The sequence below is a fragment of the Anolis carolinensis genome, unplaced genomic scaffold (genome assembly GCF_035594765.1).
Source record: "Anolis carolinensis isolate JA03-04 unplaced genomic scaffold, rAnoCar3.1.pri scaffold_15, whole genome shotgun sequence".
NCBI lineage: Eukaryota > Metazoa > Chordata > Lepidosauria > Squamata > Dactyloidae > Anolis > Anolis carolinensis.
Window position 1 is genome coordinate 47,174 of NW_026943826.1, and position 25,715 is coordinate 72,888.

Genomic DNA, 25,715 nt, shown 5'->3' on the forward strand with positions numbered 1-25,715 from the left:
CCTAGGCCACAGCAAAAAAACAAAAATAAAAACAAAACATCACTTCAGTGTGAATTTTAAACCATTGTGTAGAAGGGGCCTCATATAATCCTGTTCCAGGCAAATCATATCACATTATCAATATAATGTGTAATAATTACTGTGCTCTAATAACAATACACAACAGTATAATCTCTAAAATCAGGACACTAAATAAACAACAACACTCAGAACACAGGGGAATTCCACACAGGAAACAACCAGGCCCAGCTAACACCTCCCAACAAAGGATTCCCTCACGCAGGAAGCAGCCAGGCTTGGAAGCTACAAGACCATTCACTGCTAAACAACTTAAATAATCACACCCAGCTAACACGTCCCAGTAAAGGATTCTTCCGAGTACTAACCAGGCAGACCTTGAAGCTGCAGGCCTATTCAATGCTAATCAAGGAGATCCATGGCAACACTTGCCTCAACCAGACCAGAGTTCTTTCTACCACACTGAACGTTATTCCACACATATCTCAACCCCTTTGTGGCCCACCTTGATTGACACTGAACAGCCTTGCAGCTTCAAAGCCAGATTTTGGAAACCACGAGGCTACTCCATCTCATTCAACCTGATCTAGCAAGCAGACCCTATGTAGAAAACGGCCAGGCTTTGAAGCAGCGAGGCTATTCACTGCAATTCCAATTGGCCACAGCAACGTGTGGCAGGGCACAGCTAGTATATTTCATTTTCTGTAAGTTTTTTCTGGCTTGTAATCCCACCAGTTCTTTGTCGCAGGCAGATGGTATTTGTGGCACGAGTTCCACAAGTTGTTGTTGTTGTTATTGTTATTATTATTACTATTATTATTATATCGTATCATGGATAGAAGCCCCCTCTAAAAACTGCTATGCCCTCCAGCACAGCTGTTTATTATTATTATTATTATGATTATTGTTATTATTATTGCCTACCTATAGGGATAAAAGACATCTATGGGACTTTCTAGGTCCTTGTCATGATCTCCAATCTTTGACATCTCCGGTCGGCTGACAAAGAACAGATGTCAGCCATAAAACCTCAATTACCCTCTGGTATGCGAGAGCCCCTATATAAATGGGCCAAAGAGAAGGTTCTGGTATTCGGTACAATAAAACCTGTTGGAATCTACCAGCGTGTGTCTTGGTGGTTTTTCCGATGGAAGACTGACCCACAGCACAGCTGGGAGAAGAGAACCGGACAATTTGTGGTATGCGAGAGACCCTATATAAATGGGCCAAAGAGAAGGTTATGGTATTCGGTACAATAAAACCTGTTGGAATCTACCAGCGTGTGTCTTGGTGGTTTTTCCGATGGAAGACTGACCCACAGCACAGCTGGGAGAAGAGAACCGGACAATTTGTGGTATGCGAGAGCCCCTATATAAATGGGCCAAAGAGAAGGTTCTGGTATTCGGTACAATAAAACCTGTTGGAATCTACCAGCGTGTGTCTTGGTGCTTTTTCCGATGGAAGACTGACCCACAGCACAGCTGGGAGAAGAGAACCGGACAATTTGTGGTATGCGAGAGCCCCTATATAAATGGGCCAAAGAGAAGGTTCTGGTATTCGGTACAAATAGTCGGGTTCTCTTCTCCCAGCTGTGCTGTGGGTCAGTCTTCCACCGGACAAAGCACCAAGACACACGCTATGGCTATGAAAACCCGTGGAGTGAGTCACACTCTCTCAGCCTCCATCAAAACCCATTAAACATGACGCTTTCCCCTCCGGGGCCAGTAGGTGGCACTGCGATACCAGGAGCGATGGGCATCTTTCTCCTTCCGACATTCATCCAAATAATCAAGGATTTGCATCCCAATTAAACATCTTCATTATGATTTTACAAATTAAGCACCAAAACATCATGTTATACAACAAATTTGACAGAAAAGGTAGTTCAATACGCAGTAATGCTATGTAGTAATTTACTGTATTTACGAATTTAGCACCAAAATATCATGATGTATTGAAAACATTGACTACAAAAATGGCTTGGATAATCCAGAACGTTGGATTAACAAGTGATGGATAAGTGTGTGTGTGTATATATATTTATATATATCTCTTTTGATGACCTTGTTCATATCATCACCCTTCCTTGATGTCCATGTCCACATATTTCTCATTCTTTGATGTCTTTGCACACACAAACACACGAGTAAATATATCACTTCGGATGCTCTTGTTCATATTTTTCATTCTTTGATGCCTTTGTACATATATAGAAATGTGTATACGTATATATATACGTGTGTGTGTGTGTATACACACACACACACACACACATACAGTAGAGTCTCACTTATCCAACATACACACACACATACAGTAGAGTCTCACTTATCCAACATAAACGGGCCGGCAGAATGTTGGATAAGCGAATATGTTGGATAATAAGGAGGCATTAAGGAAAAGCCTATTAAACATCAAATTAGGTTATGATTTTACAAAAGAAGCACCAAAACATCATGTTAGACAACACATTTGGCAGAAAAAGTAGTTCAATACGCAGTAATGCTATGTAGTAATTACCGTATTTATGAATTTAGCACCAAAATATCACAATGCATTGAAAACATTGACTACAAAAATGCGTTCGATAATCCAGAACGTTGGATAAGCGAGTGTTGGATAAGTGAGACTCTACTGTATACATCTTTTGATGACCTTGTTCACATCATCACCCTTCCTTGATGTCCATGTCCACATATTTCTCATTCTTTGATGCCTTTGTACATATATACAAATCTATATATTTAAAAGGGTAGTGACATTTCGGCCTAGGACAAAACAACAAAACTACACATCCCAGAAACACTAAACTTGGCAGCACAACCCCTCATCCATGCCTCTACGTTCATACAACAAAAAGAAAAGAAAAATAAAGTCCTAATTAGAGGGAGAGGAATAATTGTTTTTATCCAATTGCTGCCAGGGGACAGGCAGAGTTAGGCCTCACTTAGGCCTCTTCCACACTGCCTATAAGATACAGATTATCTGATTTTAACTGGATTATATGGCAGTGTAGACTCAAGGCCCTTCCACACAGCTATATAACCCATTTATAATGGACTTAATGTAAGGTAAAACCTTTACCCTTTACCTTAACTACCACCAATTCCTCAATACTTTATTTCCCATACCACCAGACTTCGCCACAGCAACGCGTGGCCAGGCACACACACACACACACACACATATATATATCTTGATGACCTTGTTCGTATCATCACCCTTCCTTGATGTCCACGTCCACATATTTCTCATTTTTTGATGCCTTTGCACACACACACACACGAGTAAATATATTACTTTGGATGCTCTTGTTCATATTTTTCATTCTTCGATGCCTTTGTACATATATACAAATGTGTATACGTATATATGTGTGTGTGTGTGTATCTCTCGGGATGCCCTTGTTCATATCTTCCTTGAGGTCCACGTGCATGAATTCCCGTTCTGTGATGCCCTTGCGCATATTTTTTTTCCTATCATTCTTATTTATTTATTTATTGACTACATTTATATCCCGCTCTTCTCACCCCGAAGGGGACTCAGAGCGGCTTACAAATCAAATGTACATACAATATATTGTTAGCATAGCACAATATAAGCAATTAAATTACTATGTGTACTATATAATTTTACTAGTTTTGCCCGGCCACGCGTTGCTGTGGCTTATGGGAATCCTTTGTTGGCCAGGTGGAATAGCAGTGAATAGCCTTGCAGTCTCAAAGCCTGGCCGTTTTCTGGAGTAGCTGGAGCTTTTTGTTGTCTGAACGTAGAGGCATGGATGAGGGGTTGTGCTGCCAAGTTTAGTGTTTCTGGGATGTGTAGTTTTGTTGTTTTGTCCTAGGCCGAAATTTCATTACCCTTTTATATATATAGACAAGCTGTGCCCGGCCACGCGTTGCTGTGGCGAAGTATGGTGGTATGGGAAATCAGATAATCTGTATTTTATAGGCAGTGTGGAAGAGGCCTAAGTGAGGCCTAACTCTGCCTGTCCCCTGGGCTGAGTGGGTTGCTAGGAGACCCAGTGGGCGGAGCTTAGCTTTCTAACTGGTAGCAATTGGATAAAAACAATTCTTCCTCTCCCTCTAATTAGGACTTTCTTTTTCTTTTCTTTTTGTTGTCTGAACGTAGAGGCATGGATGATGGGTTGTAGTGCCAAGTTTAGTGTTTCTGGGATGTGTAGTTTTGTTGTTTTGTCCTAGGCCGGAATTTCATTACCCTTTTATATATATAGACTAGCTTTGCCCAGCCATGCGTTGCTGTGGCTTATGGGAATCCTTTGTTGGCCAGGTGGAATAGCAGTGAATAGCCTTGCAGTCTCAAAGCCTGGCCGTTTTCTGGAGTAGCTGGAGCTGTTTGTTGTCTGAACGTAGAGGCATGGATGAGGGGTTGTGCTGCCAAGTTTAGTGTTTTTGGGATGTGTAGTTTTGTTGTTTTGTCCTAGGCCGAGATTTCATTACCCTTTTATATATATAGATGGTAATATTATTAGTAATATTACATTTAATATATAATGTATAATTAATATTATATTATATTATCAGTATAATATTGTATTACATTATAATATTATTATCAATATTATAAGTACAGTAGAGTCTCACTTATCCAAGCTAAACGGGCCGGCAGAAGCTTGGATAAGCGAATAACTTGGATAATAAGGAGAGAATAAGGAAAAGCCTATGATAAATTAGGTTATGATTTTACAAATTAAGCACCAAAACATCATGTTATACAACAAATTTGAGAGAAAAAGTAGTTCAATACGCAGTAATGTTATGCTGTAATTACTGTATTTACGAATTTAGCACCAAAATCTCATGATATATTGAAAACATTGACTACAAAAATGCCTTGGATAATCCAGAGGCTTGGATAAACGAGACTCTACTGTACATACAATATATTGTATATTTATAAATTATAGTATATAAAAATATAAATTATTCTTGCACATCTATTCCTCTTTCTTCGATGCCCAGCTTAGCGTTCTTTCTTCCGCCGAGAGTACTTTTTGGACGGATCCAGCCCCTCGTGTGCCGCACTGCTTTTCCGAGGAAGGGTAAACACCCGGCGAGGCTGGGATGCGTTTGGGTGCCCACCGTCCACCGGAACCGCCGCTTCCCCCACCAACGCACACACGTTCAGGCAGCATGATGTCTCTCCCCAGAACGCCAGCTGCCCCTTCTGTGCTGAAGACGAGAGAGAAGAGGAGGAGGAGAAAGAAAGCCAGCAAGCAAGGAAGGAAGGACGAGAAAATCCCCATCCCTCCTGCCGGCACTTTCCGGGGAGATGCAGGAGAGGCGAGAGAGGGCTGCGTTTTCGGCATTTTGGTTTCATTCTTTTCTCGGCATCCGATGCGATTGATGGAGCTCAGCACATTGCATTAGGAAGCGGAGGCTCGAATTAGTGATGCTCACCTGGCTCCGGCATCAGAGTGAATTGTCTCCGAACCCATCATTTGGGTTCCTACATTCTCAATGGAAGGAGGGTTCGGACACAAGAGGTGGACCACGCATCCTGGGCCGCCCACCTCGTCTTTCTCGGATGTGAACCGGTGAGCACTTGGATCCCCTTTGACGCCATAGTTTGGGTCCTCAACTCCTCCGTGGAAGAAGAGTTTGGGTCCAACCAAAGTGGGGAGGAGATAACTAGATTCTTGGCGCCTCATCTGATGGTCATCTCTCTCTGATGTGAACTGGTGAGTCCTTGGATCCCCTTTAACACCATAGTTTGGGTCTTCAACTCCTCCGTGGAAGAAGAGTTTGGGTCCAACCAAAGTGGGGAGGAGATAACTAGATCCTTGGCGCCTCATCTGATGGTCATCTCTCTCTGATGTGAACTGGTGAGTCCTTGGATCCCCTTTAACACCATAGTTTGGGTCTTCAACTCCTCCGTGGAAGAAGAGTTTGGGTCCAACCAAAGTGGGGAGGAGATAACTAGATCCTTGGCGCCTCATCTGATGGTCATCTCTCTCTGATGTGAACTGGTGAGTCCTTGGATCCCCTTTAACACCATAGTTTGGGTCTTCAACTCCTCCGTGGAAGAAGAGTTTGGGTCCAACCAAAGTGGGGAGGAGATAACTAGATCCTTGGCGCCTCATCTGATGGTCATCTCTCTCTGATGTGAACTGGTGAGCCCTTGGATCCCCTTTGACGCCATAGTTTGGGTCTTCAACTCCTCCATGGAAGAAGAGTTTGGGTCCAACCAAAGTGGGGAGGAGATAACTAGATCCTTGGCGCCTCATCTGATGGTCATCTCTCTCTGATGTGAACTGGTGAGTCCTTGGATCCCCTTTGACGCCATAGTTTGGGTCTTCAACTCCTCGATGGAAGGAGAGTTTGGGTCCAACCAAAGTGGGGAGGAGATAACTAGATCCTTGGTGCCTCATCTGATGGTCATCTCTCTCTGATGTGAACCGGTGAGCCCTTGGATCCCCTTTGATGCCATAGTTTGGGTCCTCAACTCCTCCATGGAAGAAGAGTTTGGGTCCAACCAAAGTGGGGAGGAGATAACCGAAGATCCTTGGCACCTCATCTGACGGTCATCTCTCTCTGATGTTGGGGTGAACCGGTGAGCACTTGGATCCCCTTTAAGGCCATAGTTTGGGTCCTCAACTCCTCGATGGAAGGAGAGTTTGGGTCCAACCAAAGTGGGGAGGAGATAACCGAAGATCCTTGGTGGCCCACCTTAGTGTCACCTTTCTCCGACGTCGGGGTAAATAGCTGAATGCTTAAACTTGATTCGACTCTATTATTTGGCTTTCCAACTTCTCGACGGGAGGATACTTGCTTCTCCCATCCACGCACACAAGCATCCTTGGTGGCCTGCCTTGTCCAGTAATGGTCCTGCCTTAGTTCACCTCTTCTGATGTTCACCTGGCTCTGGTGTCGTTCGGTGGACTCCTTAATTTAGGTTTCCAACTCCTTGATAGGAGAACGTGGGAATCACCAAAATGGAGAGAGAACAATGGACCATCCTTGGTCACCTGCCCGATCCCTTGATGGCCACCTAGACTTCCTTGGTTGCTCGCTGTATATCTGACTTGATCCTAGTGCCAGTTTTGGGGTGAATAGGTGACTGCTTAGACTGGACACAACTCCATCAGCTTCTCAATGGAAGGGGACTTTGGGCAGAAGATAACTGAGAGCCCTTGGTTGCCCACCTCATCTGATGGCCATCTAACTTGGATGTCTGGGAGAATCAGCGAGAGCTTGGATCTCCTTAATTTGGGTTCCTAACTCCTCAACGGAAGGAGAATCTGGGTGCAACCAAAGTAGGCAGAGGTTAGCCAAGCATTCTGGGTTGCCCATCTTATTTAGTCTTGGTTGTCCAGCTTGTCCCACCTCACCCGATAGCCATCTAGCTCTGGTGTTGTGGTGACTTGATGGGCATTTGAACCCAATACTTTGGGTTCCCAATGTCTCGACGGAAGGAGGATCTGGACCATGACAAAAGTGGGCAGAGAAGAACCCATCATCCTTGGTTGCTGGCCACATCCGGTCTTGGTTGCCCAACTTATCTCACCTCATCCGACAATAGGCATTTAGGTCTGGTGTAGGGGTGAATCGGTGAGCATTTGGACCTGATCTGACTCAATAACTGGGGTTGGCAACCTTGGTTTCCCACCTTATCCATCCTTGGTGGCCCACCTTATCCATCCTTGGTTGCCCACCTTCTCCATCCTTGGTTGCCCACCTTCTCCATCCTTGGTTGCCCACCTAATCCATCCTTGGTTTCCCACCTTAGCCATCCTTGGTTGCCCACCTTAGCCATCCTTGGTTTCCCACCTTATCCATCCTTGGTTGCCCACCTTATCCATCCTTGGTTGCCCACCTTACCTATCCTTGGTTTCCCACCTTACCTATCCTTGGTTTCCCACCTTATCTATCCTTGGTTGCCCACCTTATCTATCCTTGGTTTCCCACCTTATCCATCCTTGGTTGCCCACCTTAGCCATCCTTGGTTGCCCACCTTATCCATCCTTGGTTGCCCACCTTATCCATCCTTGGTTGCCCACCTTATTCTACCTTCTCCAATGGTCACCTCGCTCCAGCGTCTAGATGACCAGATGACCGCTCAGACCAGATTCAACGCCATAATTTGGGCTGAATCGGCAAGCCTTGGATGTGACTAGGCTTCCTCATTATTTGGGTTCTCAACTCCTTGATGGAAGGAGAATGTAGGCACAGGATACCTGACTGTCCTTGGTTGCCTCCTTCTCCTATGGGCACCTAGCTCCAACATCAAGGCAAACAAGCAACTGCTTAGGCCAGACTGAGCTCCTTGCACCTCCTCGATGGAAGGGGACCTTGTCCGTGTCAACGCTAGCCTGGTGGGTGAGCGGGCGGCCCTCTTCCCGGGTGGCAACGCCTGGGTGGCAGCCTTCCTCAGCTTCGTGATCCTGCTGACCATGGTGGGCAACTCCTCCCTGATCCTGCTGATCTTCACCCAGCGCTCGCTGCGTAACACCTCCAACTACTTCTTGGTCTCGCTCTTCATGTCGGACCTGCTGGTGGGCTCGGTGGTGATGCCGCCAGCCATGCTGAACCGCCTCTACGGCCGCTGGGTGCTGGAGGGGGCCTTCTGCTCCGTCTGGTTCTCCTTCGACGTGATGTCCACCAGCGCCTCCATCCTCAACCTCTGCGTCATCAGCCTCGACCGCTACCTCCTCATCATCTCCCCGCTCAAGTACAAGCTCCGCATGACCTCCGGGCGGGCCGTGCTCCTCATCCTGGCCACCTGGACCCTGGCCGCCTTGGTCTCCTTCCCGCCCATCAAGATGGGGTGGCACAAGATGGAGTTCCACCTCTGGATGTCCGGGAACGGCACCGCTCCGGCCGAAGAGGAGGACGACGAATGCCGGCTCTTTGTCAGCCTCCCTTACGCCCTCATCGCCTCCGGACTGACCTTCTTCCTCCCTGCCGCGGCCATCGTCTTCACCTACTGCCGCATTCTCTTGGCCGCCCGCAAGCAGGCCGTCCAGGTGGCCTCGCTGACCAACAACGTGGCTCCGGCCTTGGGGGAAGAGGCCCAGCAACAGGTATGATGGGAAGTCATAGCCAAGTGGTCATGAGGTCATGAGTTCGAGGCCCGCTCGGAGCCTATGTTTGTCTTCTCTTTGTTCTATGTTAAAAGGCATTGAATGTTTGCCTATATGTGTAACTAGCTGTGCCCGGCCACGCGTTGCTGTGGCAAAGTGGTGGTGGTATTGGTTAAAAATTGTTGTGCAATTTTTATTTGACGTTATTTGCATTTTTTTATTAATTTTATTGTAAGTTATCTTTTTATTTATTATATTTTATTATTTTCTTGTATTATTTTTAGTTATTTTCTGTTATTATAGTATTTTATTGTATTAATTTTTAGTGTTTTTTATTATTTTTTATTGGGTTGCTAGGAGACCAAGTTGGAGGAGCTTAGCCTTCTAACTGGCAGCAATTGGATAAAAGCAATTATTCCTCTCTCTCTCTAATTAGGACTTTATTTTTCTTTTCTTTTTGTTGTATCAACCTAGAGGCGTGGATGATGGGTTGTGTTGTCAAATTTCGAGGTTGGGGGGCCTGTAGTTTTGTTGTTTTGTGGGTCGCCGTGATGCCATCACTCTTTTATATATATATAGATAGATGTGATCCGCCCTGAGTCCCCTTCGGGGTGAGAAAGAAGGGCGGAATATAAATGCTGTAAATAAAATAAATAAATAAGTGGGACGGGCAGTAAAGGCGAGACGGAACAGGTAACAATAGGCAGGTGGGATGGATAATACACTCCTAAAAAAAGTTTTGCCTCCTGTGTCATACAAAGTTAAGAATGAACATATAACTGCAGAAAATGCTACAGATCCTAGCCCGATGATGGGCAACCTTTTGCGCTCGGTGTGTCAAAATTCACCTAAAAACCTAGCATGACTTGGGTGGTGTGTCACTTTGAGGAAAAAAAACCCCATAATTTCGCAATAGGTATAGTTTAAATAACAAAAATATATAATCTATATATATAAAAGAGTGATGGCATCACGGCGACCCACAAAACAACAAAACTACAGGCCCCCCAACTTCGAAATTTGACAACACAACCCATCATCCACGCCTCTAGGTTGATACAACAAAAAGAAAAGAAAAATAAAGTCCTAATTATAGAGAGAGGAATAATTGCTTTTATCCAATTGCTGCCAGTTAGAAGGCTAAGCTCCTCCAACTTGGTCTCCTAGCAACCCAATAAAAAATAATAAAAAACACTAAAAATAATTAAAAACACTAAAAAATTAATACAATAAAATACTATAATAACAGAAAATAACTAAAAATAATACAAGGAAATAATAAAATATAATAAATAAAAAGATAACTTACAGTAAAAATAATTTAAAAATACAAATAACGTCAAATAAAAATTACACAACAATTTTTAACCAATACCACCACCACTTTGCCACAGCAACGCGTGGCCGGGCACAGCTAGTAACTGCAGAAAATGCTACAGATCCTAGCCCAATGATGGGCAACCTTTTGCGCTTGGTGTGTCAAAGTTCACAAAAAAACCTAGCATGACTTGGGTGGTGTGTCACTTTGAGAAAAAAAACTCATAATTTCGCAATAGGTATAGTTTAAATAACACAAATATATAATTATAATATATAACTGTATTCAATAAATCAAAAACTATTTACTACCCTTATTTCCATGTACAGCAATCTATGGCTCCTCTTGCAGTTTCCACGCTGATTTCTCTCTATTCTAGTTTCAATGTAGTCATGAGCAATGAATAATATAATAGTAATAATATGATAATATACTACAATAATAATAGAATAATAATAGAAATTATATACAGTAGAGTCTCACTTATCCAACATTCGCTTATCCAACGTTCTGGATTATCCAATGCATTTTTGTAGTCAATGTTTTCAATACATCGTGATACAGTAGAGTCTCACTTATCCAACACTCGCTTATCCAACGTTCTGGATTATCCAATGCATTTTTGTAGTCCATGTTTTCAATCTATCGTGATATTTTGGTGCTAAATTCGTAAATACAGTAATTACTACATAGCATTACTGCGTATTGAACTACTTTTTCTGTCAAATTTGTTGTCTAACATGATGTTTTGGTGCTTAATTTGTAAAATCATAACCTAATTTGATGTTTAATAGGCTTTTCCTTAATCCCTCCTTATTATCCAACATATTCGCTTATCCAACGTTCTGCCGGCCCGTTTACGTTGGATAAGCAAGACTCTAATGTATAATCAAATGCAACAGGTGAGAACAACCAGCTGAAACGGGGAATAATAACCAAACATAACAGGTAATAATAACAGATAATAGTAACCAGATGCGATAGATAATAATAATAATAATAATAATAATAATAATAATCAAATGTAACAAATAAGGATGACCAGGTGAAATGGAGAACAATAGCCAGGCATGATAAAAACAATAACCAAGTGAACCAAGTACTGATGATTCAAAACGGGTAATAGTAACCAAAGGCAATCGGTAATCATAATAACCAGACGCAACAGGTAATTATAACTAAATGGAGCAGGTTATAATATCCATAGGTAACTGGTAATAATAATCAGAGCAACAGGAAAGACCATCAGATGGGATGGGAAATAATAGCCAGGTGCAACAGGAAAGAGTGGTAACCAGACGCAAATCTATATATATAAAAGAGTGATGGCATCACGGCAGCGGACAAAACAACAAAAGTAAACACCCCACAACCTCGAAAATTGACAGCACAACCCCTCATCCATGCCTCTAGGTTGATACAACAAAAAGAAAAGAAAAATAAAGTCCTAATTAGAGGGAGAGGAATAATTGTTTTTATCCAGTTGCTGCCAGTTAGAAGGCTAAGCTCTGTTCACTTGGTCTCCTAGCAACCCACTCAGCCCAGGGGACCCTTGACCTTCACTACCACCAATTCCTCAATACTTTATTTCCCATACCACCATACTTCGCCACAGCAATGCGTGGCCGGGCACAGCTAGTAATATATAACCATATACAGTAATTGGATGCAACAAGTAATGGTAATGATATGTAATGGGTAATAATCAGAAGCAACAGTTAAGGATTACTAAGTAGAATGGGGGATAATAATCAGGCATGACAGGTAGAAATAACAAGACAAAACAGATAATGTGATACGAAATCTAGCATATCTTTCTTGTTTGCTGTGTCATACAATAATAATAATAATAATAATAATAATAATAATAATAATAATAATAATAATACATCACACAGTCCTAGCCACTTGGGAAGTGTTCGACTTGTGGTTTTGTGATACAAAATCCAGCATATCTTTCTTGTTTGCTGTGTCATAATAATAATAATAATAATAATAATAATAATCATAATACATCACACAGTCCTAGACACTTGGGAAGTGTTCGATTTGTGATTTTGTGATACGAAATCCAGCATATCTTTCTTGTTTGCTGTGTCATAGAATAATAATAATAATAATAATAATAATAATAATAATAATAATAATACATCACACAGTCCTAGCCACTTGGGAAGTGTTCGACTTGTGGTTTTGTGATACAAAATCCAGCATCTCTATCTTGTTTGCTGTATCATACAATAATAATAATAATAATAATAATAATAATAATAATAATACATCACACAGTCCTAGACACTTGGGAAGTGTTCGATTTGTGATTTTGTGATACGAAATCCAGCATATCTTTCTTGTTTGCTGTATCATACAATAATAATAATAATAATAATAATAATAATAATAATAATAATACATCACACAGTCCTAGACACTTGGGAAGTGTTTGACTTGTGGTTTTGTGATACAAAATCCAGCATGTCTATCTTGTTTGCTGTATCATACAATAATAATAATAATAATAATAATAATAATAATAATAATAATAATAATACATCACACAGTGCTCGACACTTGGGAAGTGTTCGACTTGTGATTTTGTGATACGAAATCCAGCCTATCTAACTTGTTTGCTGTGTCATAATAAAATAATAATAATAATAATAATAATAATAGAAAATAATGACAAGACACAACAGGTAATAATAACCCAGAAGTAGCAGGTATTCATGACTCAGTGTAACAGGTAAAAATAAATCAACTGCAACAGGTAATAATCATATGTAACAGATAATAATAACCAAATGCAATAGGTAACAACAACAACAACAACAACAACAGGGAATTATGAGAAAATAAGGCAGATAATAATGACGCAAAGTAAGTAATAATAAGCCAGATGAAAAAAGTAATTATAATAATATGCAGCACGTAATACTAACTACAATAGAGTCTCACTTATCCAACATAAACGGGCCGGCAGAACGTTGGATAAGCGGATATGTTGGATAATAAGGAGGGATTATGGAAAAGCCTATTAAACATCAAATTAGGTTATGATTTTCCAAATTAAGCACCAAAACATCATGTTATACAACAAATTTGGCAGAAAAGGTAGTTCAATACACAGTAATGCTATGTAGTAATTACTGTATTACTACATACACCCCCACAAGGTGAATGCCTTGTCGGGAAACAGAGAAGGGAAAGGAATCAGAGGGGAGGACGGGGAGAGCGATGGGAGCGTGAGTCCTTCCCCCGCGGAGCATCTGCCGCCTTCCTACTCACAGGGCCGGGAAAGCGGAGCGTTTCTCCAACCTCCTTGCCAAGTCTTTCTCCAAAGGAGCTCCTCCGTCTCCTTCCACAATAGGCCTCGACAGGCTCTTCCTCCTCCTCCTCCTCCTCCTCCACACGCCTTTCATTCCTGCAAAGAAAGGGAACAAATTGTTAAAAAGAGAGACTTGGAAAGAAAAAGGATGCCCTGGAATTCAGGGCATGGATAACTAACTCTAGGTACAGTAAAGTCTCACTCATCCAACATAAACGGGCCGGCAGAACGTTGGATAAACAAATATGTTGGATAATAAGGAGGAATTGAAGAAAAGCCTTTTTTTTTCGTGTCAGGAGCAACCGGAGTTGCTTCTGGAGTGAGAGAATTGGCCGTCTGCAAGGACGTTGCCCAGGGGACGTTGCCCGGATGTTTTGATATTTTACCATCCTTCTCTCATGTCCCCACATGGAGCTGGAGCTGAGAGAGGGAGCTCATCCGCACTCTCTCCGGGTGGGATTCGAACCTGGCAGCTTTCAGGTCAGCAACCCAACCTTCAAGTTACTGTGGGAGGGTTATAGACATGAGATTGTACTGAGCCTGTTCAGACTCAGGACTCCGTTTTGTAGTCGGTCTGCTTTACACCTCAGTGAAGGACCCTCCGGTGGCCTAGGGGAATAAAAGCCTAGGCTGGAGCTGGAGCTGACAGAGGGAGCTCATCCGCACTCTCTCCGGGTGGGATTCGAACCTGGCAGCTTTCAGGTCAGCAACCCAACCTTCAAGTTACGAGGCTTTTATCCCCTAGGCCACTGGAGGCTCCTAGAAAAGCCTATTAAACATCAAATTACATGATTTTACTAGTTAAGCATCAAAACATCATGTTTTACAACAGAAAAAGCAGTTCAATACATGGTAACGTTATGTAGTAATTACTGTATTTACGAATTTAGCACCAAAACATCACAATGTATTGAAAACACTGACTACAAAAAACATTGGCTACTAACAAATGGACTACAAATAAAGATATACAGTAGAGTCTCACTTATCCAAGCCTTGCTTATCCAAGCTTCTGGATCATCCAAGCCATTTTTGTAGTCAATGTTTTCAATATATCATGATATTTTGGCGCAAAATTCGTAAATACAGTACAGTAGAGTCTCACTTATCCAAGCTAAACGGGCCGGCAGAAGCTTGGATAAGCGAATATCTTGGATAAAAAGGAGGGATTAAGGAAAAGCCTATTAAACATCAAATTAGGTTGTGATTTTACAAATTAAGCACCAAAACATCATGTTAGACAACACATTTGACAGAAAAAGTAGTTCAATACACAGTCATGCTATGTAGTAGTTACTGTATTTACGAATTTAGCACCAAAATATCACGATGTATTTAAAACATTGACTACAAAAATGCGTTGGATAATCCAGAAACTTGGATAAGCGAGGCTTGGATAAGTGAGACTCTACTGTAATTACTGTATTTACGAATTTAGCACCAAAACATCACAATGTATTGAAAACACTGACTACAAAAAAATTGGCTACTAACAAATTGACTACAAACAAAGATATACAGTAGAGTCTCACTTATCCAAGCCTCGCTTATCCAAGCCTCTGGATAATCCAAGCCATTTTTGTAGTCAATGTTTTCAATATATTGTGATATTTTGGTGCTAAATTCGTAAATACAGTAATTACAACACAACATTACTGCACATTGAACTACTTTTTATGTCAAATTTGTTGTATAACATGATGTTTTGGTGCTTAATTTGTAAAATCATAACCCAATTTGATGTTTAATAGGCTTTTCCTTAATCTCTCCTTATTATCCAAGATATTTGCTTATCCAAGCTTCTGCCGGCCCGTTTAGCTTGGATAAGTGAGACTCTACTGTACTTAATTGAGTCTTTAATTTTAGTTATCCCCTCCTGTTTTATTTTTTAAATCTCTTCTTAGTGATAATTAAATAACTGCACTTCTGACTTGTTCCAGTTAATTTGCAAAACTTTTAATTTTCCCAAATTCTTCTAGGTAATTTTCATTTTTCCCCCCCATTGTTGTATTGGGTTTTCCACTGATAAATGGGTATCTTCTGCAAATAAATTAATTTTATTTGTTTTAATACTCTTAGTTCCATAACTAATGTATCTGTTTCCTGGATCTTTATTTTCCAATATTTCTCAATATATTCCTCTATTTTACTATTGGAGTTTTCTTTTTTCTTTTTCTTTTTTATTCTTATGTCTTTCTCACCCCGAGTTTTAACTTAATGTTTATGTGGTCCGCCCTTGTTTTCATTGTTTCCTTGATTTGTATTGTAATGGATACTATTATTTATTGTATTGTTCACTGTGTTGTGATGTGTTGTTCTTTTATATGCTGTTTATATTGTATTGTTCTGGGCATGGCCCCATGTAAGCCGCCCCGAGTCCCCATTGGGGAGATGGTGGCGGGGTATAAATAAAGTTTTATTATTATTATTATTATTATTATTATTATTATTATTATTATTATTAGCGAATATGTTGGGTAATAAGGAGGAATTAAAGAAACATCAAATTACATGATTTTACTAGTTAAGCATCAAAACACCATGTTTTACAACAAATTGACAGAAAAAGCAGATCAATACACGATAACGTTATGTAGTAATTACTGTATTTAAGACTTGGCTGTTTGGCTGTACATTTAAGTAAATCAGATCTAATTTGCCAAATAGTCACTCTTGAATGTTTTTATGTTGAATGTTATTATATTGTGGAATGATATTTTATATTGTAAGTCGCAGTGGAGAGCGACTAATTAAGAAATCAAGTGAAGTGAAGTGTATTTACGAACTTAGCACCAAAACATCGCAATGTATTGAAAAAACTGACTAAAAAAAACCTTGGCTACTAACAAATTGACTACAAATCTATATATATAAAAGGAGAATGGCATCGCTCCACCGGGCAAAACAACAAAACTAAAGGCCCCCCGACCTCAAAATTTGACAACACAACCCATCATCCATGTCTCTAGGTTCATACAACAAAACTAGACACCCTCAACCTCCATGGGGCCTAAAAAAACCTAAAAACTGGAATTCTCCCTCAATTACTTTCACTTTCTCCTTCTCTTCCCCTCAATTTACCCCTTAATCATAATAAAAACCAAAACAACAATAACAATAAAGAGCTTCACAGGCAAGAAGCAGCCAGGCCCTGAACCTGCCAGGCCATTCAGTGCTAATCAAGCTCACCAATGCCAACATTGGCACTTGCCCTCCAAACAGACAATACAATACCGTTTCACTTATCTAATATTTATTAATACATAACATTACTCTATCTCATATGTAATAATTAACTCTGGTCAAATAAGAAAACAGAACAATAGCATCTCTAAAATCTGGACACTAAATACAAAACCACACTCAGAAGACAGACAGGGCAATTCCAGGCAGGAAACAATCACAGCCAGATAACACCTCCCAAAAAAGGATTCCCTCAACCAGGAAACACCCAGGCCTCCAACCTGCAAGGCCATTCAATGCTAATCAAGGTAACTAATTGCAACATTCATCCTTGCTACATTCAGACTATTCATTACTATTCCACCTCCCAACCAACCATTCCACAAAGTAGAAAGCGGCCAGGCTTCCAACCAGCAAGACTATTCACTCCTCTTCAACCTGCCCAACCAAGATTTCCTCTTAATCAGAAACCTTCACTTTTGGAAGCCATCAGGGCACTCCCTCCCATTCAACCAGTCCAACCAAGGAGAGGCCCATATAGAGAAAGCCCCCAGGCTTACAAGCAGCAAGTCTACTCAATGCAATTCCAATTGGCCACAGCAATGCGTGGCAGGGCACAGCTAGGAAAGATATACAGTAGAGTCTCATCCAACATAAACGGGCCGGCAGAACGTTGGATAAGTGAATATGTTGGATAATGAGGAGAGATTAAGGAGAAGCCTATTAAACATCAAATGAGGTTATGATTTTACAAATTAAGCACCAAAACATCATGTTATACAACAAATTTGACAGAAAAAGTAGTTCAATACGCAGTAATGTTATGTTGTAATTACTGTATTTACGAATTTAGCACCAAAATATCACGATGTATTGAAAACATTGACTACAAAAATGCGTTGGATAATCCAGAACGTTGGATAAGCGAGTGTTGGATAAGTGAGACTCTACTGTAATTACTGTATTTACGAATTTAGCACCAAAACATCACAATGTATTGAAAACACTGACTACAAAAAAATTGGCTACTAACAAATTGACTACAAACAAAGATATACAGTATAAAGCCCCCAGGCTTACAAGCAGCAAGTCTACTCAATGCAATTCCAATTGGCCACAGCAATGCGTGGCAGGGCACAGCTAGGAAAGATATACAGTAGAGTCTCACTTATCCAACATAAACGGGCCAGCAGAACGTTGGATAAGTGAATATGTTGGATAATGAGGAGAGATTAAGGAGAAGCCTATTAAACATCAAATGAGGTTATGATTTTACAAATTAAGCACCAAAACATCATGTTATACAACAAATTTGACAGAAAAAGTAGTTCAATACGCAGTAATGTTATGTTGTAATTACTGTATTTACGAATTTAGCACCAAAATATCACGATGTATTGAAAACATTGACTACAAAAATGCGTTGGATAATCCAGAATGTTGGATAAGCGAGGCTTGGATAAGTGAGACTCTACTGTAGTTCAATACGCAGTAATGTTATGTAGTAATTACGGTATTTACGAATTTAGCACCAAAATATCACGATGTATTGAAAACATTGACTACAAAAATGCGTTGGATAATCCAGAACGTTGGATAAGCGAGGCTTGGATAAGTGAGACTCTACTGTAGTTCAATACGCAGTAATGTTATGTAGTAATTACGGTATTTACGAATTTAGCACCAAAATATCACGATGTATTGAAAACATTGACTACAAAAATGCGTTGGATAATCCAGAACGTTGGATAAGCGAGTGTTGGATAAGGGAGACTCTACTGTAATTGCATAAAATGAACCGACAGTAACAACATTGCGGGTAATTAAATGCGTAAAAAGTTCAGTCCTTGCTGCCTAGAGAAACAGTTATGGGTCCGGGCGGGAGGCAGACTGCGTTGGATAATCCAGAACGCTGGATAAGTGAGAGAATACTGTAACACCATTTTTGTTCCTGGGTTATAAATGTCATTTCCTAATTGGTTCTATGATCAAAACACGGAAAAAGTTGATTAAAAGGCAGAGACTTTGTTTTTGCAGGAGGGACATCCTGCAGCATATTTTGCAATAGTTTTTCAATGAATATCTGAGAGCGCAGGCATAGGCAAGGGAGGTGAAGTTTTTCCAGTTTTTCCAGTTTTTCCCCTCATCCAGGCTGCTTCTTCTGGTCCTTCCTTCCTTCCCTCCGCAGGTCCCCAGGGCTCACTCCCAGTCCACGGCCGCCAGCGAAAACAGCCGCAAGTTTTCCAACAAGCACAGCAAGCGGGCGCTGAAGGCCAGCCTGACGCTGGGGGTCCTCCTGGGCATGTTCTTCGTGGCCTGGCTCCCCTTCTTCGTCTGCAACATGGTCCAGGTAAATAAAGCAGAAAACGCCGTCGCTTCAGGGCACTCCAGCCTTGGCTTTTGGCTCAGCCAAAATGTGCGTTTTGGGCACCATAAGCTTGCATTGGGATCACCACACATTGGACCCATTGGAGGAGGCCACCCTGGCAGTGAGACCAGGGAGAAGCCTGTTGGCAGAAACCCAGGCAAGTGATCCAGGAAAAACATTATTATTATTATTATTATTATTATTATTATTATTATTATTATTATTATTATGACACAGCAAACAAGATAGATATGCTGGATTTCGTATCACAAAATCACAAGTCGAACACTTCCCAAGTGTCTAGGACTGTGTGATGTATTATTATTATTATTATTATTATTATGACACAGCAAACAAGATAGATATGCTGGATTTCGTATCACAAAATCACAAGTCGAACACTTCCCAAGTGTCTAGGACTGTGTGATGTATTATTATTATTATTATTATTATTATTATTATTATTATTATTATGACACAGCAAACAAGATAGATATGCTGGATTTCGTATCACAAAATCCCAAGTCGAACACTTCCCAAGCGTCTAGGACTGTGTGATGTATTATTATTATTATTATTATTATTATTATTATTATTATTATCATCATGACACAGCAAACAAGATAGATATGCTGGATTTCGTATCACAAAATCCCAAGTCGAACACTTCCCAAGCGTCTAGGACTGTGTGATGTATTTATTTATTTATTATTATTATTATTATTATTATTATTATTATTATTATTATATTATGACACAGCAAACAAGATAGATATGCTGGATTTCGTATCACAAAATCCCAAGTCGAACACTTCCCAAGCGTCTAGGACTGTGTGATGTATTTATTATTATTATTATTATTATTATTATTATTATTATTATTATTATTATTATTATTATATTATGACACAGCAAACAAGATAGATATGCTGGATTTCGTATCACAAAATCCCAAGTCGAACACTTCCCAAGCGTCTAGGACTGTGTGATGTATTTATTATTATTATTATTATTATTATTATTATTATTATTATTATTATTATTATTATTATATTATGACACAGCAAACAAGATAGATATGCTGGATTTCGTATCACAAAATCCCAAGTCGAACACTTCCCAAGCGTCTAGGACTGTGTGATGTATTCATTATTATTATTATTATTATTATTATTATTATTATTATTATTATTATTATTATTATTTTATTATGACACAGCAAACAAGATAGATATGCTGGATTTCGTATCACAAAATCCCAAGTCGAACACTTCCCAAGCGTCTAGGACTGTGTGATGTATTTATTATTATTATTATTATTATTATTATTATCATGACACAGCAAAAAAGATAGATATGCTGGATTTCGTATCACAAAATCCCAAGACGAACACTTCCCAAGCGTCTAGGACTGTGTGATGTATTTATTATTATTATTATTATTATTATTATTATTATTATTATTATTATTATTATTATTATTATTATTATCATGACACAGCAAACAAGATAGATATGCTGGATTTCGTATCACAAAACCACAAGTCGAACTCTTCCCAAGTGTCTAGGATTGTGTGATGTATTTTCGGATGATGCGTGCAGATCCCAGCAGGGTGGCCTTTTGCAGTTGGCAGACCGTAATTTTGTCAATGTCTATTGTTTCCAAATGCTGGCTGAGATCTTTTGGCACGGCACCCAATGTGCCCATCACCACTGGGACCACCTGCACTGGTTTCTGCCAGAGTCTTTGAAGTTCAATCTTGAGGTCCTGAGAGCGGCTGAGTTTTTCCTGTTGTTTTTCGTCAATGCGACTGTCACCTGGGATGGCGACATCCATGATCCAAATCTTTTTCTTTTCCACAACTGTGATGTCTGGTGTGTTGTGTTACAGAACTTTGTCAGTCTGGATTCGGAAGTCCCACAGTATCTTTGCAATGGTGCTCATTTTCCAAGACTTTTGCAGGTTTGTGATCCCACCAGTTCTTTGCTGCTGGGAGGTGGGACTTGAGGCATAAGTTCCAATGAATCATTTGGGCCTCATAGTTGTGCCTCTGTTTGTAGTCTGTCTGTGCGATTTTCTTACAGCAGCTGAGGATATGATCCATGGTTTTGTCGGTTTCCTTGCACAGTCTGCATTTTGGGTCATCAGCTGATTTTTCGATCTTGGCCTGAATTGCCTTTGTCCTGATGTCTTGCTCCTGGGCTGCAAGGATCAGGCCTTCTGTCTCCTTCTTCAGGGTCCCATTTGTGAGCCAGAGCCAGGTCTTCTCCTTATCAGCTTTTCCTTCAATTTTGTCAAGGAACTTTCCATGCAATGTTTTGTTGTGCCAGCTGTCAGCTCTAGTTTGTAGTGCGGTTTTCTTGTACTGTTTTTTTGTCTGCTGTGCTTTGAGGAGTTTCTGATTTTTGACTTCAATCAAAGCAGGTTCTTCACTTTGCTTTACATCTTCTGCCAGGGCATGTTCTTCTTCTTTGACGGCTTGTTTGACTTGTAAGAGTCCTCTGCCCCCAGATATTCTAGGCAGATATAGCTGGTCAACATCACTGCAGGGGTGCTGGGAGTGATGAATGGTCATGAGTTTTCTTGTTTTTCTGTCCAAAATTATTCTTATTCTTATTCTTATTATTCCTATAATTGTGTCCCCCGCCCCCTTCCTGGTCCCCCCGCAGGCCATCTGCAAGTGCATCTCGGCCGACTTCTTTGACCTGCTCACCTGGCTGGGCTACTTCAACAGCACCATGAACCCCATCATCTACCCGCTCTTCATGCGGGACTTCAAGCGGGCCATGGCCAAGTACCTGCCCTGCTGCCGCCGCGCCTGGGAGCCCCGGCCGAGCCCCGTCTCCCTCTCCATGAGGAACTCGCACTCGGGGCCCCGGCCGGGGGCCTCGCTCAAGAACGCCTTGGGCCTCCAGGCCGATCCAGACTCCGCCGCCGACTCCGCCGTCCACCTCGACCAGTGCAGCGGCAGCGGTGGGCAGCGCATGGGCTCACTCCCGGAGGCCGGAGCCGACGCCGTGACCCTTTTCGACCTGGAGCCAATGGACACCCCTCCGCTCCACGCCAACCGGCTGAACGCACCCTTGGACTGAGGCCCTGACCCACGGATGGGCCACCACACCTTCCTGTTCAGGTCCCCCTGATGGTGTCCTTCCATTCTCTTCTGAAAAGTTCTTCTCGTCTTTATTTCGCTTGGACCAACGTTGGTGTGCTATGTGCCTGCTCACAATGTTCAAGATCTTATAGAGAGACCTTCTCCAATGATGGAGAGATAGGAGAGATAGGTATCCTCCAAAGATTGACCATGGATGGATAGGCCTCCTCCAAGGGTTGGCAGTAAGTAGGCATTTCCCAAGGATTGGCCATAAATAGATAGGCCTCTTCTAAGGGTTGGCCATAGATAGATAGGTCTCCTCTAATGGTTGGCCATAGATAGATCGGTATCCACCAAGGGTTGGCCATAAGTAAGCATCTCCCAAGAGTTGGCCATAAAATAGACTTCCTCCAAGGGTTGGCCATAAGTAAGCATCTCCTAAGAGTTGGCCATAAAATAGACTTCCTCCAAGGGTTGGCCATAAGTAAACATTTCCCAAGAGTTGGCCATAAAATAGACTTCCTCTAAGGGTTGGCCATAAGTAAGCATCTCCTAAGAGTTGGCCATAAAATAGACTTCCTCCAAGGGTTGGCCATAAGTAAACATCTCCCAAGAGTTGGCCATAAAATAGACTTCCTCTAAGGGTTGGCCATAAGTAAGCATCTCCTAAGAGTTGGCCATAAAATAGACTTCCTCCAAGGGTTGGCCATAAGTAAACATCTCCCAAGAGTTGGCCATAAAATAGACTTCCTCTAAGGGTTGGCCATAAGTAAGCATCTCCTAAGAGTTGGCCATAAAATAGACTTCCTCTAAGGGTTGGCCATAAGTAAACATTTCCCAAGAGTTGGCCATAAAATAGACTTCCTCTAAGGGTTGGCCATAAGTAAGCATCTCCCAAGAGTTGGCCATAAAATAGACTTCCTCTAAGGGTTGACTATAAATAAACATTTCCCAAGAGATTGCCATAGATATACTTCCTCTAAGGGCTGTCCATACATAGATCCGTATTCTCCAAAGGTTGGCCATAAGTATTTCCTCAGGATTGTCCATAAACAGGTAGGCATCCTTCAAGGGTTGGCCAATGACAGACATCCTTCGAAGATTGGCCATAGAGAGAAAGATCTCCAATTACTGAATATGGATAGACAGGTCTTCTCCAAGGGTTGGCAGTAAGTAGGCATTTCTCAAGGGTTGGCCATAAATAGATAGGCATCTTCTAAGGGTTGGCCATAGATAGATAGGCCTCCTCTAAGAGTTGGCCATTGATAGATCAGTATCCTTCAAGAGTTGGCCATAAGTAAGCATTTCCCAAGAGTTAGCCATAGATAGACTTCCTCTATGGGCTGGCCATACATAGATTGATATCCTCTAAGGGTTGACCATAAGTAAACATTTCCCAAGAGTTGGCCATAAAATAGACTTCCTCTAAGGGTTGACCATAAGTAAGCGTCTCCCAAGAGTTGTCCATAAAATATATAGGCTTCCTCATGGGTTGGCCATAGATAGGCCTCCTCCAATGACTGACTTCCTCCAACGGTTTGAGATAGACAGCCTCCCCCACGGATTGGCCATAGGTGGATCAGTATCTTCTAAAGACTGACCATGAATTGATGGGCTTTCTCCAAGGGTTGGCAGTAAGTAGGCATTTCCCAAGGTTGGCCATAAATAGATAGGCCTCCTTCAAGGGTTGGCCAACAACAGACATCCTTTAAGGGTTTGACATAGATAGGACTGGCTATAGGAAAATCAGTATCCTCCAAAAATTGACCATGGATGGATAGGCTTCCTTTAAGTGTTATCCATAGACAGATTGGTACCCTCCAAGGGTTGGCCATAGATTGATAGGCCTCCTCCAAAGAAAGGCTTCCTTCAAGGACTGACCATCAAGAGTCCTCTTCTAATAATTGGCCATAGACAGGTATCCTTCAGTCTTGACCATGGATGGATAGGCCATAAATAGATAGGTCTCCTCTAAGGATTTGCCATAAAGAGAACTCCTCCAAGGGTTGGCCAATGATAGGCCTCTTCCAAGGATGGCCATAGATAGATGGACCTCCTCCAAGGGTTTGCCGTGGATTGGCCATAATGTCATGATCTCCAATCTTTGACATCTCCAGTCAGCTGACAAAGAACAGATGCCAGCCATAAAACCTCAATTATCCTCTGGTATGTGAGAGCCCCTATATAAATGGGCTAAAGAGAAGGTTCTGGTATTCTGTACAATAAAACCTGTTGGAATCTACCAGCGTGTGTCTTGGTGCTTTCTTCTGGTGGAAGACTTACCCACAGCATAACTGGGAGAAGAGAACCCGACAATTTATACAGAACAGATGCCAGCCATAAAACCTCAATTACCCTCTGGTATGTGAGAGCCCCTATATAAATGGGCTAAAGAGAAGGTTCTGGTATTCTGTACAATAAAACCTGTTGGAATCTACCAGCGTATGTCTTGGTGCTTTCTTCTGGTGGAAGACTTACCCACAGCACAACTGGGAGAAAAGAATCCGACACATAAACAGACAGGCATCTTCCAAGGGTTGGCCACTGACAGGCCTTCTCTAAGGCTCCTTCAAGGGCCAGTGGCCCCATGGCAATGCCACTGTGTACCTCCCAAGGGTCCAATTTGGCTCCTAAAGCATACAATGTTACTGTATCATCTATATGCATAATAAAAATGAAAGTATGTATGTTTGTATGTGGTTGGGTGGCCCACTTCCACAGACAAGTTCTGACTTCCACAAATAGCCAAAGCTCCCACCACTCAGGAGACACCAATGGCCCTCCTCCAATGGTTGCAGCTGGCTTGCTCTCCCGCCTGCGCCACAACCCACTTTTTCAAATTATCCAGGCAACGCCAGGAACCCAAACTAGTATGTATATTTGTGAATGCAGTGTGCACTTTTAGTGAAATGGAAGTGAACATTGGTTTTATTTTAATATTCCATTTTGTTTGCCAGTGGCTCAAGGGTTCGGGTGAACCGAGAGCCTACTACATCACAGTCTTAAATCCGAAAGCTCTCCTAAGCTGATTCTAGAACATACCGGGCATCCCTGTTGCGCTCTGTCCTATCCTAGCCCTGCGCAGGTGACGAAGGTGCGGGTCCGACACAAACTGTACATCCAGACGTCTCCATCTTCACAGCCACATTTTCTCCTGTTTCCCGAAAAATCAAAAGTCAATGAAAAGGAGGCATTACGGAATGTTTCTCTTTGGTAGACATTCGGGGATGATGGGGGCTGTAGTCCAAACCCAGGCGTAGAAGAGGGCACCGTCACAACCACTGAGAAGCATGAGATACCATGGCGAGGAATGCAGCCTCCACTTTCAAGACCTCAGGCTCTCAACGGTGCCTGTTAGGACACAG

At 41.6% G+C, this 25,715-nt stretch overlaps 2 protein-coding genes and 1 long non-coding RNA gene across 3 annotated transcripts in view; 1 reads left to right on the forward strand and 2 right to left on the reverse strand.

Annotated features, from left to right (window-relative positions):
- LOC134294535 (uncharacterized) overlaps positions 1-15,328 on the reverse strand; it is a 43,891-nt gene extending 28,563 nt beyond the window's left edge. The window contains exon 1 of the long non-coding RNA XR_010001399.1: positions 13,665-15,328. This is a non-coding gene — a long non-coding RNA (uncharacterized LOC134294535). The remainder of the gene's footprint in view (positions 1-13,664) is intronic.
- htr6 (5-hydroxytryptamine receptor 6) lies at positions 5,434-24,592 on the forward strand. Its single transcript, XM_062966013.1, has 3 exons — positions 5,434-9,061; positions 19,076-19,237; positions 21,926-24,592. The coding sequence occupies exons 1-3, from the start codon at positions 8,318-8,320 to the stop codon at positions 22,346-22,348; spliced, it is 1,329 nt and encodes a 442-aa protein (XP_062822083.1). The 5' UTR covers positions 5,434-8,317; the 3' UTR covers positions 22,349-24,592.
- A 668-nt stretch (positions 24,593-25,260) lies between these two features.
- Positions 25,261-25,715, reverse strand: part of tmco4 (transmembrane and coiled-coil domains 4) — a 39,530-nt gene continuing 39,075 nt past the window's right edge. The window contains exon 15 of the mRNA XM_062966012.1: positions 25,261-25,504. The gene's annotated coding sequence lies outside the window, so the exon portion shown is untranslated. The remainder of the gene's footprint in view (positions 25,505-25,715) is intronic.